This window comes from Eubalaena glacialis, chromosome 8 (assembly GCF_028564815.1).
Source record: "Eubalaena glacialis isolate mEubGla1 chromosome 8, mEubGla1.1.hap2.+ XY, whole genome shotgun sequence".
In the NCBI taxonomy this organism is placed as follows: Eukaryota; Metazoa; Chordata; class Mammalia; order Artiodactyla; family Balaenidae; genus Eubalaena; species Eubalaena glacialis.
The window spans coordinates 7,799,638-7,812,783 of NC_083723.1; the positions used below are offsets into that span (position 1 = coordinate 7,799,638).

Sequence of the window (13,146 nt, forward strand, 5' to 3'; positions counted from 1 at the left end):
GCGCCTGAGCCTAGGCATTGCTCAAGTTTCCCAGAATACCTTTTGAAATCCCGGGAACAGGTGTTTTTGTGACTTCATCCGTGGCGGGGCTCCGTGCTTCATGGGAGGACACTTGCTGTTTGCTGAATCCTGCGCTCCATCGTGGTGCCGGCATGCTGTGCGGGTTGCCTCTGCCTGCGGTCGCACCTCTTCTCCACGACCTGACTCAGATCCCAGAGGCAGTTGCAGCAGGGTTTTAGTTTTAATTAATAACACAATTACTGGAATATGTGTATAGTGTCTCAAGGTGACTTTTGAAGAGCTGCAGTCACTTTAATGTGTTTATTCGGGAAGGTTCCTTCAAAAACAGCGCTTCCAAAAAAATAAATAAATAAAAATAAAAACAAGCCAAAAAACCCCCAGCGCTTCCTGCACCGTCATCTTCGGCCAGTGCATCTTGTGGTCCTTTCTAGAGAGACCACTTGGGTGAGGCCCCCGTGACAAATTAGCCATTGCCCTGCGTCCCCCTCATCTGTAGGACTTGGGGGGACGGGAGGAACGATAGCGGTAATGTTTTGGAATATTTTTAGCACATTGATCCTAGTTAATTATTGGAGCCGCCTTGCAAAGGGGACTTAGTTACACAGGAGATGATCAAATGCGGTCAAGCAAGCGCGCTCACTGAGGCCGGAGATGGGGGGGGGACAGGCGCCTGCCTGCAGGGCATCAGGAGGGTGGTGCCATCTGACCCACGCAGCTGGGCTCTGATGACAGAGCAAGGGCACCCAGGACTGCAGGGCCCGTCGAGTCAAAGCAGACGTCACTCTTGTGATGAGAGTAACCAAGGTATGTGTGTGTTTGTCCTGGGTCAGACAGCAGCGCAGGAGCCCGGCCGTGGAGGGTGCCTTGTGCAGCCTGGGACACCTCGCAGAGGAAAAGCTGTCTTGGGGCCAGGCTGCTGCGGGCATCTGTCACTCAAATATAAACAAAATCAAGAAAAAGCACTCAGTGACTGTTTCCCTCCCTCCTCTCTGAGTGTGACCGGATTTGCTGGTTCATGAAATTCTGTAATAGATGATTATTTCCCTGCACCTGCACTCTTTTTGGCAGAATAGAAGTAGAAAATGGAAATTTCCACACGTAGCTGTTGGAAGCAGCTCCGAAAGCCACGAGAGCCATAGGAGAAGGGGCCCTTGGACCTGGGTCTGTGTTCTGATGGCCCCGTGGCATCTCTGTGACCCTGGGTGTCTCCCTGTACAAATAGGAGTAAAGCAGCGTGTCCCGCCGGCCCTGGCCCACGCTCTCGACGCTGCAGCGTGTGCTCCATGCATTGGCAGACGGTCCTCACGGTGCCCTCCTTCGTGCCCGTGCCCTCTGTTCTGGGGCCTGGCGTGCGGTCTCCAAAGGGGCAGGTTCCAGCGGGTTCCTGGAGGTTTTGGGGGTGTGCTCCAGCTCTGGCCGGCGACACGTCCCGCCCGGTAGAGGAGGTGCAAGCCAGCTCTTGTTCTCCGAGGTCACCTCTCTGCTGCCCTTTCCCTCTGTTGTCCCCAAGTACTACGTTCAGGCTGGGAGAGGTGACCGAACCCTGCACGACTTCACTGTCCCCTGTTCCCTGTGGGGAGGACACGCTGGTGGGCCTTGGGGACCTCTGCAGGCCTTGTGCTCAGGGCGCTGGCTTTGGACCCATTCCCACCATACCTCTGGACACCCTGTGCCTCGTGGCAGTGCCATCGACCCGCTCCCTGCCTCTGAACATGTGTGTCTGTGGACAGCACCGACACCTGGGTGAGGGCCTCCGAGGACAGAGGGCCAGCGCTGAGATCAGAACCCGGGATGTGGCTCGCCCGCCTCTGGTGATGACCAGTGTGTGTCTGGGGGTGTTTCACGGGGGTTTGTGTCGGCATCTTTGAGCCTCTCATTTGAAATTGCTTACAGTTGTACACGAAGAAGGACATTTCTAATCAAGTTGCTGGTTTTATTTTTGTGTAGCTACTTCTGGAGGATAGGTTTCATATTTTAAAAAAACCAGTTCTCCTTTTACATTTTTAGCAGCAGGATGGAAATAATCAACTAGACATTTGAGTCCCCAGCTTCACATTTTAATTTGTAAAGGTAAACTCCAGTTGCACCCTGTGCTTTGTTTTTTCTCTAGTAAAGCTATTTATTTTGAGCAGGGATTCAGGAAGTGCCTGCTTCCCATTTTCCTTCAAGTACAGAAATAGCTCCTGGGATGCCCTCTGGTCACCTCTGGGTGCAGCCAGCACAGTTCATTTTTGTGTGTTTCTAGGCATTTTGACTCGGGCCTTCTCATGTGCCCTGTGTATCTCTGCACCTTTCAACTCCTGAGTCCCCCAGGAACTTCCGGAGCTGGCAGGCCTCCCTTCTGTTCTAACAGAGCTGAGCACTGGCTCTGGGCTGTCAGCCTCCCCTTCCCCTGCTCAGACCATCTTTAGGATAAACTCACAATAGCTTCTTTTTGGAGGGTAGGAGGTAGACTGTCTTGAGTGCCTCGTACAGGGTATGAAGTTAGAAATTCTGATTCCAGAGTCTTTATCTAAAACCTTTTGTCCTTTTAGAGGTTTTCTCCTTTACTTTTTTTTTTTTAAAGCATTTAAAAAAATATTAATTAATTAATTTCTTTTTGGCTGCGTTGGGTGTTCGTTGCTGTGTGCGGGCTTTCTCTAGTTGTGCCGAGCGGGGGCCACTCTTCATTGTGGTGCACGGGTTTCTCATTGCGGTGGCTTCTGTTGTTGCGGAGCACGGGCTCTAGGCGTGTGGGCTTCAGTAGTTGCAGCACGTGGGCTCAGTAGTTGTGGCTCGCGGGCTCTAGAGCGCAGGCTCAGTAGTTGTGGCACACGGGCTTAGTTGCTCCGCGGAATGTGGAATCTTCCCGGACCAGAGATTGAACCCGTGTCCCCTGCATTGGCAGGCGGATTCTTAACCACTGCGCCACCAGGGAAGTCCCTCCTTTACTTTTAATAAGTATTTTTTGGGGGAGTTGCCCGGCCGAAGGAGGCCCGTTGGAAGCTTAGCAGTGCCCAGCGAGGGCGGAGGGCCTAGTCTGGCGGACGAGGCAGCAGGAAGGGACTCGTGGGCATTTGAGGGAAGAACTGGCAGGTAGGATTGGCGTCCTGCTTAGATGGGGACAGGGTTGCCGGCAGTTCTTAAGCTTTCCGTTTGGGATTCTGGGTGGAGAGTGACACCATTAGCAGGATTTTGTAAACGTGGATGGAGATTTAGCTTCATCAGGGTGAACTCCTGTGGATTTAGTGGGACATATTTATGTGGACGTTCAGAGTAAGCTAGCTGGCCCTATGCAGCCTAATGCCAAATTAAAAAATTTTTCTACTAAGATTTGAGGATAAGTTACGAGCTATTAAAATTTGTCATTTTTTCCTTTTCTTGTCAGCCAAAGGGCAAGTGGCAAAAACCACACTATTCATTGTAGTATTCTTAGACACTTTCAACAAAATATTTTGGGGGAAATTTCCTTGGTATCCCCCTTTGTGGCATGTACTATTTCCATCCTTTAAAAACTGTTGTTTCTGTTTGTGCCTTCTCTTCCTTTCCTCTTTGTGACAAGAAGGAGGGTGTTAAAAAGTCATGGGGGTGGTGTCATTATCATTTCTAAGCTCTTCTCTTAAAAAAAGCAAAAGCACACACGGTATTTGTCCTGGATTTTTGGTGCACCTCCTGGTTCTGTTTCTCCTGGCTCCACCCACCTTGTACAACACAGAGTTGCTGTTATTTAGGCTGGTCTGGTTGAGCTGTTCAAGCCTGGGAGAGGGGGTCGTTATTCCTGTGTTGCTGTTTGCAAAGATGTCCCAGCCATGCAGGTGTCCCTGTAAAGTGAGAGAGAAGGCAGGAGCTTGGAGCCTGGTGCTGGGGAGAGGGGGGAAGGGAGGAGCTTGCTGGGGGCAGAGGGGAGGGGGAGAGGAGGGGCTTGGTGGGGGGAGAGGGAAGGAGAGGGCCTTGCTGGGGGTGGGGAGGGGGAGGGGGAGTGGAAGTGTTTGGTGGTGGGGAGAGAGAAGGGGAAGAGCTTGCTGGGGGCAGAGGGGAGGGGGAGAGGAGGGGCTTGGTGGGGGGAGAGGGAAGGGGAGGGCCTTGCTGGGGGTGGGGAGTGGGGAGGGGGAGTGGAAGGGTTTGGTGGGGGAGAGGGGAGGGGAGGGGCTTGCTGGGGGTGGGGAGGGGGAGTGGAAGGGTTTGGTGGGGGATAGGGGAGGGGAGGGGGAGAGGAGGGGCTTGGTGGGGGGAGAGGGAAGGGGAGGGGCTTGTTGGGAAGAGAGGGGAGGGGAGGTCTTGATGGGAGGAGGGGCTTGGTCGGGAAGCAGGCACGTCTGTCTTATCTGTGGGTCTCCTGAAGAAGGAGCCTCTGGTCTGGCCTTGAAGTAGGGGTGTGGCTAGGTAGGAAGGGAGAGGTGGGCTTTCTCAGCAGAGGAGCCAGCCTGAGATGGCTCAGGGAGTGAGATGACCTTGGGCCTGTGTCGATGGAGAAGGGGAGGTGAGGGCCGAGTGGAGTGGCGGTGCGGGGTCCCATGCTGTGCCGGGTCCGTGAGCTCCAGGGAGGCCGGGCTGCTGTGTGCAGCCTGCCCACCGTGGGCAGTGATTTTGTTTCTCTCTCTTCGGCACCCCACCCCCGGGATGGGGGGAACGGGCAGGACCGATAAGGCTTAATTGCATTGGTGGGGCGGTGTGTTCTCATGGGGATTAGACAGGTTAAACTGGGCTTTAACACACAGTGGGAGAACAGTTTCCTGAGGAACGTGAACCTAATTAGGGATTCCAGGGTCACGCCTGATAAAGTTAAGGAAAAGTGCTTGAAGGAAGCAAATAAGTTAATAAAGCCTTGAAGGTCGGCATTTTGGGAGCCATCCCTTTGCATGGATTCTGTTGTTCTTTGGAGGTTTGTGTAGGACCTCTCGCTGGAGCTCCCCTACCCCAGATGCTCCGAGACCCCAGAGGAGCATTTACAGGCCACCTGCCCAAATCTGCCTGGAGGACCTTGTGAGAATGGCCTGTGTGGCCCTCTCAGGCCTTTGATGGTGGATGCTATGGGCTGAATGTGTGCCCAACCCCCAAATGCATAGGTAGGAGCACCAGCCCCCAGAATGAGATCGTATGGGGGGCCCTAACCCTATACAACTGGTGTCCTTACAAGAAGAGATCACACAGGGGCTTCCCTGATGGCGCAGTTGTTAAGAATCCACCTGCCAATGCAGGAGACACGGGTTCGAGCCCTGGTCCGGGAAGATCCCACATGCCGCGGAGCAACTGAGCCCGTGCGCCACTACTACTGAAGCCCGCGCTCTAGAGCCCACGAGCCACAACTACTGAGCCCAAGTGCCACAACTACTGAAGCCTGAGCACCTAGAGCCTGTGCTCCACAGCAAGAGAAGCCACCACAATGAGAAGCCTGCGCACCACAACGAAGAGTAGCCCCCGCTCGCTGCAACTAGAGAAAGCCTGCGCGCAGCAAAGAAGACCCAGTGCAGCCAACAATAAAAAATAAATAAATAAGTAAATAAATTTATTTAAAAAAAAAGAGATCACACAGAGGGGAGACCAGGTGAGGAGAAAAGGTGGCTTCTACACGCCAAAGAGAGAGGAATCTTGAGAAACCAGCCCTGCCAACACCTTGGTTTCCGACCTCCAGCCTCCGGAACTGTGAGGAAATACATTTCTGTTGTGTTAAGCTGCCCAGGCTGTGGTATTAGTTACGGCATCCTGAGCCCACTAAGACAGCTGATATTTAAGCAGACGTGCTCTCTCTCAGAATGTGAGCACTAGGGCAGAGGGGGGCTTTCCTCTTCTCATTATTCTACCCCCCCTATTTATAATAAATGGGATAATAGAAATAATTGAACTTTTATCTTTACTCAATCATCTGTGATGCGCACATAAAACACCTTGCTACTTTATTGATCAGTATCATAAAATGCAAAAAGTAAAAGCTGTACATAATACAAGATAAAGGTGATGATAAAGTTTCTGTCCCTTAAGGAAAGGCCCCACCCTTTCCCCAGCAGGCTGCTGCTCTGTGTAGAGATGAGGGAAGTGTCACCCTCCCCCCCCATTAGTGTGACGTCCCCGTGGCCAGTGTGTCCGTACCCGTTCCTCCAGCTCCTGGCTCAGAGCGCGAGATGGAGAAGATGACCTGTGACTTAACAGGCTGATGTGGGAAAGAAAGTGCTTCAGTCTTGATCTCCCTGTGAGTTTCCTTTGTAAAGAATCACCTTTGCAAAGATAAAACAGAGGTAAACTTTACTGCAGATTTTGCACAGTCTGTGTTAGAATTCAAATGACTGTGCTGAAGTGATTTTATTTAATGATGCCATGTGTGCACAGAGCGATGCCTTTACACTTGATGTAGCTCAGCAGGCTGCCTGGCATCCCACCTGCGAGCAAGTCGGCTCACCCTGTCTTCTCCCTGTTTGCTCGTTTTGCACTTCCGTGATGGAGGATCATTCTGCCTTTGCACGTGTGTGCAGTTACTGAATGCACTTCGCTAACTATTGGCTGCTGCTGTTGAGCTTATCCACCCTTCCAAGATCCTGGCGTGAATCGGATCTGCTTGGGCCGGCTTGATGCCAAACTGGAGGGATTCAGCTGTGGGCAGAGTTAAATAAATGGCAGGAGGAGAGACCAAGCCGGGGACTTTTGTGGTAGTGGCTGAACATGTGGTACGTGCCACACGCTGTAGGGCACTGATGTCTGGGCTTCTGTGGAGCTCATTCACAGGACTCAGCACGATTTGGATTCCTGCCGGTTCAAGAGGTTGTACGCTGATTCATCTCTACTCTGTGCGCACAGTGATAGGCAGGGCACCAGTGAAGCATGCGTGTTTTTGGTGAAGCTGGTGAGAAAATGTCACTCTTTATATGGCTTTTTCCAAAGTAAAATTTAATAAGAAGCAATGACGACAAAGCTGAGCTCATTGTTTCGTGGTACTCAAGAGAAGGGAAGCAAATCTCCGTAAGGCACGCGGAGACCTGAGCTGTAGTCTCTCTCCAGGATTAATCTCCAGAAGCAAGGAGAGGTGCCCCCACGGGCTGTCAGAGGTGGCCTCACCCCTCCGGAGAAAGAGCCTCGCCGCAGACAAAGCACCATAGTTCCCCCCGGGAAGTGAAGCGCAGGGCTGGGCTTCTGTAGTGTGTACACACACTTACACACACACGCACACTCACACTCAGTTACACAGACACATGGTCACGTAGACACACACACAACGCTCACACTCACCTTCTACCCTCCCTCCCCCTCACGCGCACTCACCCACACTTCCATCCCCCAGGGGCACAGTCACTTCTGGTGCAGGGCGCCCTCGTCCCTCCTCTGTCCTGCTCACCGGTCCACCCGCTGGCTTCGGGACAGGTTGCTGATACGAACAGGCAGCAGACGCCGCGTCGCCAGGTGCGCTGGGCACAGCCCTGTTTGTTTGTGGTTGCCCCTGGTAACGGTGACTCGGCCCTACCTGGAGCCGAGACAGGCCAGGCCTCTGGGGCCTCCTCTGGGGCCACCTTAGTCACTAGTGGGCACTGGCTCTGCCTCCTGCCCTGTCCCTCCCACATCCTCTGTCCACCCCCCCCTGCTCCCAGGCTCCTTCCAGTGAGAAAGGGGATCCGTTTGTATCAGGAGAGGAATGTGGAGTTTGACCTCTGTGGCCGCCGCGTCTCCTCCCTGGAAGGATCCGTGGCCCAGCCTCCCTGGGACTCAGCGCCCCGGGGCACTCACGGTACGCTCACCAGCTACCCGGGTTGTGCGGGCCGGGGAGAAGGACCTGCAGGGGCCCTGGCCCTGTTGTGACTGAGCTGCAGGCATCCCCGGGGGGCTGCCCTGCTGGAGGTGACGCAGCCCTGTTCTCGTCCCGCTGCCGCTGGCTCAGGACACCTCACAGAGCAGGCAAGGGGCTCGGCGAGGTGGGGGGCACTGCCAGATCCCTCTGAAAAAACGCGCTGGCCATGCCCTCAGGGAGTTGTGGGCCTGCTCGGTTTTCAGCTCCATCAGTGGGATGGGACTGGCCCTGCAGAGGCCGAATGCTAAGGCAGCACCAGCTCCTTCGTGGTGAGGATGACCAAGGTCACCTGCAAATGACCCAGCACCACAGTCTTTCCTTTTGTCAAACGAAAATAGCAGAAGACCCAGACGGCCCTGTGAGGGGTGCGATCCGAGGACGCCCTGGAGATGGGGAGAGAAAGCAGGTGAGCCTGCACCGCCGTCACTGACCCGACCTGAACCCGGGACAGCAGCCCTCGGCATGGTTACCTGGTGGCTCCATCCCGAGGACGTGCAGCTCCCGAGGGGGAAAGCAGGCAGGGCCTGCAGATCCGAGGGGCGGTGGGGAGCCTGCAGCCACGTGGGCTCCAGCAGGGGACGCAGCCCCTCCGGAGAAGCCGTGCGCTTCTGTCTCTCTGGTCAGGCTGCGCAGCGCTCACGTTCCCTGATGCTGAGCAGAGTGGCCCACGTGGGAACATGCTGTGTCCTGACCGTGATTGCTCCACGGTTCTGCCAGACCGTGGGCCGCTGCCTCCCTCTTTCTTATTTGAAGGGAGGAAATAGGAAATAGGAAATGTACCGGAAGAGTCTCATCTGTTTTCATGGAGTTCCCATCCTGGGATTTTGGTTTGAAGGGACACGTGTCAGTGTGTCCACTTGATGATGATCTTTACTAAAGTAGGTGTTTGCAGTTCTTGATGTAAACATTAGTTTTCTCTGTACGGACAGGTTGCTTCCCCCCCCCCCCCCCACCCCGCCATCGCTTTTTCTCTGAGTTGGTACTTCTTATGCATTTTCATTTGCAAATTCATTCTAACTCAAGGTCCTTCCTCAGACATTTGCTGTCTGCATTTCACAGCAGTGTGTGTGAAAACAGACAGTAGGGCTTGTAATCGATTCCCTGGACGAGAGGCTCTTTTCTGGCAGGAATGCAGAGAGTTGCTGCTTGACATTCGCTCCCCTGAACTGGGGAGCCCGCTCACCGCACCCCACGCCGCACCTCACTTCCTAATGAAGAGTACAGTTGATGCAGTTTGTGTTAGTCAGTGTCTCCTTCCTGAGGACTTGTCCGTTTTTTTACTAATGTATTGCCGTGAAGGACAGCGAGTGCCTGGCAAGAGAAGGCACTCAGTAGAAATGAGAAGATCGGGGTGTGGATGGCACAGCTCTTAGTGAGGTCAGCCATAGATGGGGCTTATTGTGGTGGTCCCGGGAGGTGGGATTGGGAGAGCCCCAGAGCACAGAGCTCTCTCTCGTTTTCTGGAGGACATTCTGGGGCCACGCCGGGTGGTCGGTGTCATCGCACTTCGTGTGGCTCTAGGGGACATGGGAGGTGCGGGACGCGCCTGGCTGCTGGACTGTCTTCCTAGTGGTTTTGCTGTTTCTAAAACTCAAGTCTGTGCTATTTGTTCTCTTAACAAGCACATCTTCCAGACAATGAATGAAAAAGAATTCATGGACTTTATTTTTTAGGCCAGTATTAGATTGACAGAAAAATTAGACAAGTAGTATAGAGAGTTAACCTATACCCATTTTCCTCCCTCATAATGTCCCCTGTTATTAATATCTTGCATGAGTGTGGTGCGTTTGTTATACTTGATGAGCCAATATTGATACATTATTAACCAAAGTCCGTAATTTACATGGTGCTATACGTTCTAGGATTTGAACAAATGTATAGTGACATACATCCACCATTCCAGTACCACAAAGAACAGTTTTTCTGCCCTAAAGCTTCTCCATGCTCCACCTTGTCATCCCTCTCCCGATACCTGGCATCCACTTCCCCGTAGTTTGCCTTTTCCAGAATGTCACAAAGTTGGAATCATACAGTATGCCGCCTTTTCAGATTGGCTTCTTTCATTTCGCAAATAGGTATTTAAGGTTCTTCCATATCTTTTCATGGCCTGACAGCTCACTTCCTTTTATCGTTGGATTAGTATTCCATTGCGTGGAATACAGATAATGATTCTTCAAAGGCAGGAGCTCTGGCGGCTTGCACATTTCGCACCAGTGCGTCAAGCGTTTAGTGAAGCACCAGGACACAAGCCTGTACCACGTGAGGACTGTACACAGGATAAAATTAATCACCGTGCTCCATAAGCACAGGGGCTCCTTGTCTTGACTGCCAGCACCATCCTATGAGCATCTGTGTAGCTCCCTATATTTCCAAAGACTGTTCCTGCTTCCTAAGAATTCTCAGTGTAGAGTGAAGCAACTATTGGCTCAGCGATTCTGGACAGTGAGAGGGGCTGCTAAGTGTATGCTAGGTAGGGGGGAAGAAGATGGGGTGCCAGGAGAGAGGGCCCCTGTCCCAGATGAGAACATGAGTCAGAATCCTGGTGGAGTAATAACATGACCCGGACAAATGAATGACTGTGTGTCATGTTCCTTAAGGAACTTTGTAAGATAAGCTGGAGAACTATAAATAGTTGCCATGGCAAGAAACAAGGTTGCACTGCTGCCCACTCCAACCCACAAGGACAATTAGTCAGATCCCTGGGATTTCTCCTGCCATTACACATTTTTAGAAAACTCTTTGAGGATGGGGCTACACGTGGTCCGGAGGGACGAGAGCCAGGACGCAGCTCATGGGGAGCTGAATCCTGCTTGCAGGTGCCAGGATCTTGGCCTTCCAGAACTGCAGGAAGCAAGTCTGATTCCCTCACCTGCCGACAGCCCTTTCTGCTCAGGGAGGGCACCGTGTTCCCAGGAGGAGAAGCTGCCCCGTGTCAGCCCCTGTTCTGGGCACCACAAGCTCTTACAACTTGCAGTTCTCAGATGGGGAAACCAAGGCCCAGAGCGATTAGAGCCCAAGGGCCCATGGCCAAGAAGTGGTGGAGAAGAAGTCCCACCCAAGACGGACTCCAGAGCTGGGGTCTGTTGTCCCGGGTGCCTGTAACTGTGTTTCTTCTGACCTGATTGCAGCTGTGGCCTCATCACATTGGCCTGTGTGTCTTTCTTAACGTGCTCACATCTGCAGGGGCCCGGGGTGGAGTCAAAGGGACTCCTTCCCACTGCCTCATGCACTAAGCTCCAGCCTAGAATGACATGTCCACATTTAGACTCTGGTTTTGGTTCCGCTTGTGGAAATAGTTCTAGAAAAGGCAATCTGTTTTGTAGAGAATGCGAGCCCTGAGCGTGTTTGTGAGGTGCTGGGGCAGCTGGAAGACCCCCAGGCAGAGCCCCCAGTTCCCTCTCCTGGCCCCCGCTCCCCATGCTACCCGGTGAGGAGGGGCTTGCCCTAGATCAGGAGTTCCTAGCCTGGGAGTCTGCTAGGTCTTCCAAATTAAAGATGAAGTCCTGTATTTATGAGCGATGGACATTTCTCTTGGGGAGAGAGGCTCCATGGTTTTCATGACATTCTCTGAAAAGGATCCGGACTTTACAAAAGTGAACAAAAATCTGGACTCTGTAAACGCTAGGTCTTTTTTGTCTTGAGATGCGAAGTAAACACTAGGTCTTTTTTGTCTTGAGATGCAAAACTTTGTGTGAATGTGGTCAGAGGCAGTTTCAGGTTTGGGAGCCTCGCTGGGTCGTGATGCTGAGTATTTTTCTTGAGAGAACCCACCTGTTGATCGTATTTCTCCTCCCTTTAGGTGGTGAGCCCCCACTGTGCTCAAGCCCACCTGGAACAGGTAAGTCCTTGGCATTTCCTTGGGGCCCTTCCTGCTGTGCCCTCTTTGGGGAGATCCCGACCCCTCTAGGATCCTCTCCCTCTGTTTGAGCTATAGCTTTTGTTCACAGAGCTCTGTAGGGACCCTGGACCACCTTGCGGTAGCTGTTTGCACGCTTTCCTTAAGATGAGTGAATCATGCACTCCTTTGTAAGAACTACCTTTCCGATCAGTGATAATTACTTCAGGGATTCACTTCCCTGAGCCCGAGTTTCCCCTGCTGTAATGCAGAGATGCGCCTTGTCCATTTTCTTAGTGATAGAGATGTGGGCAAAGCACTTGTGTCCAGGGTGTCTGTGTGGAGGGCACGATGCACTGGCTTTGGAGCAGGAGGCTCTGACCGATGCCAGCTTCCTATCAGATTGAAGGTAAACTCAGTGATAACACTTTCACTCTGGCAGATCTTTATGGTTGTCTGCTTTTTGAATGGATATGGTCTTTGAATGTCATTTTGCCTCTGGGTGTTTTCTTTGCCCCCCACCTCCTTACCCCCTTGGAGGGGGTTAAGCCTGGTGTTAATGACTTAGTAGCAGCTTGCGGGACACCTGGCTCAGCGCACTTTCCAGGACAACAGGATGCCGACAACCCTCTTATTGCAAATTGGAAGTGACTCACTGTTCGGGGAGTGTGTGCCTTTCCCAGCCTCACCTGTGAGGAGAGGAGACAGGTGTGCCCCGGCGCCTTCTCCAGGATATCTACTAGGTGCGTCCTCTGTGCTTCCCAGGCTGGACGCGGCACCATGCCCTTGGCCCCGGTTTCGCCATATACAGAATCCAAAGTCCTGGTGGGGATTTCTCGCCCACCTTCCTGCTTCCTGTGCCTCTGATGGCACAGGTGCCCTGCACCTGATGAAGCTATGCTCTGTGAGAGTCTTTGCCGGGCAAGGCACCTCTGTGACCACCTGGGGTGTTTGGGACACAGGAATCTTCATGTGCTTGTCATGCTCTGAACCTTTGGCTGTTTGCCCTGATGCTCGTTTTTCTAGGCCTTTTCTGGTAGCAGATCCTCTGTTTATTGCGACGGCTTAAAAAGTGGGTGTGAAGTTCGACTAAAAATGGCAGGCAGTGGGGCTGAGAAAAAGGTCTGGGAGGCAAACCTCCCTTTGTAAATGTTAACTGAGCTGATGAAACGTGCAAACAGGCTCCGAGTTTCCTGGAAGCCAGTGTAAAAAGGAAACCACATTACTGGCATGTGCCTTATCAGCAAGGAGGGAAAAGGCAAATCAGTGGAGAAAGTGCCATGTGGGAAGTTATGCAGGGTGTTGACTGCGTCTGGGACAGATGCTGAACCATAGCTGCACAGAAATGCTCCAGTCTGTGCCCAGATCGAGATGAATTATTGTTTTAGAGGGACATCGGATACAAGCTTTGAAGGGCAGCTTATCAAACCCGTTGGCATTATGTGGCTGTACCCATTGGCATGGCATTTAGAAACAGACAAGGGTACCCAATACTTTATTGCCTGTTTGGGTCATACTTGTGGGACTTCCACGGAACGTG

General features: G+C 52.7%; 1 protein-coding gene across 7 annotated transcripts in view; it reads left to right on the forward strand.

The window, feature by feature from the left end:
• TNS3 (tensin 3) overlaps positions 1 to 13,146 on the forward strand; it is a 233,158-nt gene that overhangs the window by 65,814 nt on the left and 154,198 nt on the right. For 5 of the 7 annotated variants that reach the window (XM_061198352.1, XM_061198346.1, XM_061198351.1 and 2 more), the window contains one exon: positions 11,571 to 11,609. The exons of 1 other annotated variant lie outside the window; for it this stretch is intronic. Coding sequence is in view for 1 of the 6 variants with exons in the window: in XM_061198344.1 (XP_061054327.1) it covers positions 7,938 to 8,177; positions 11,571 to 11,609 (279 nt within the window). In the remaining 5 variants the exon portion in view is untranslated. Of the gene's footprint in view, positions 1 to 7,849; positions 8,178 to 11,570; positions 11,610 to 13,146 lie in introns of those variants that run through there. One more of the 7 variants, XM_061198344.1, reaches the window with a different exon arrangement.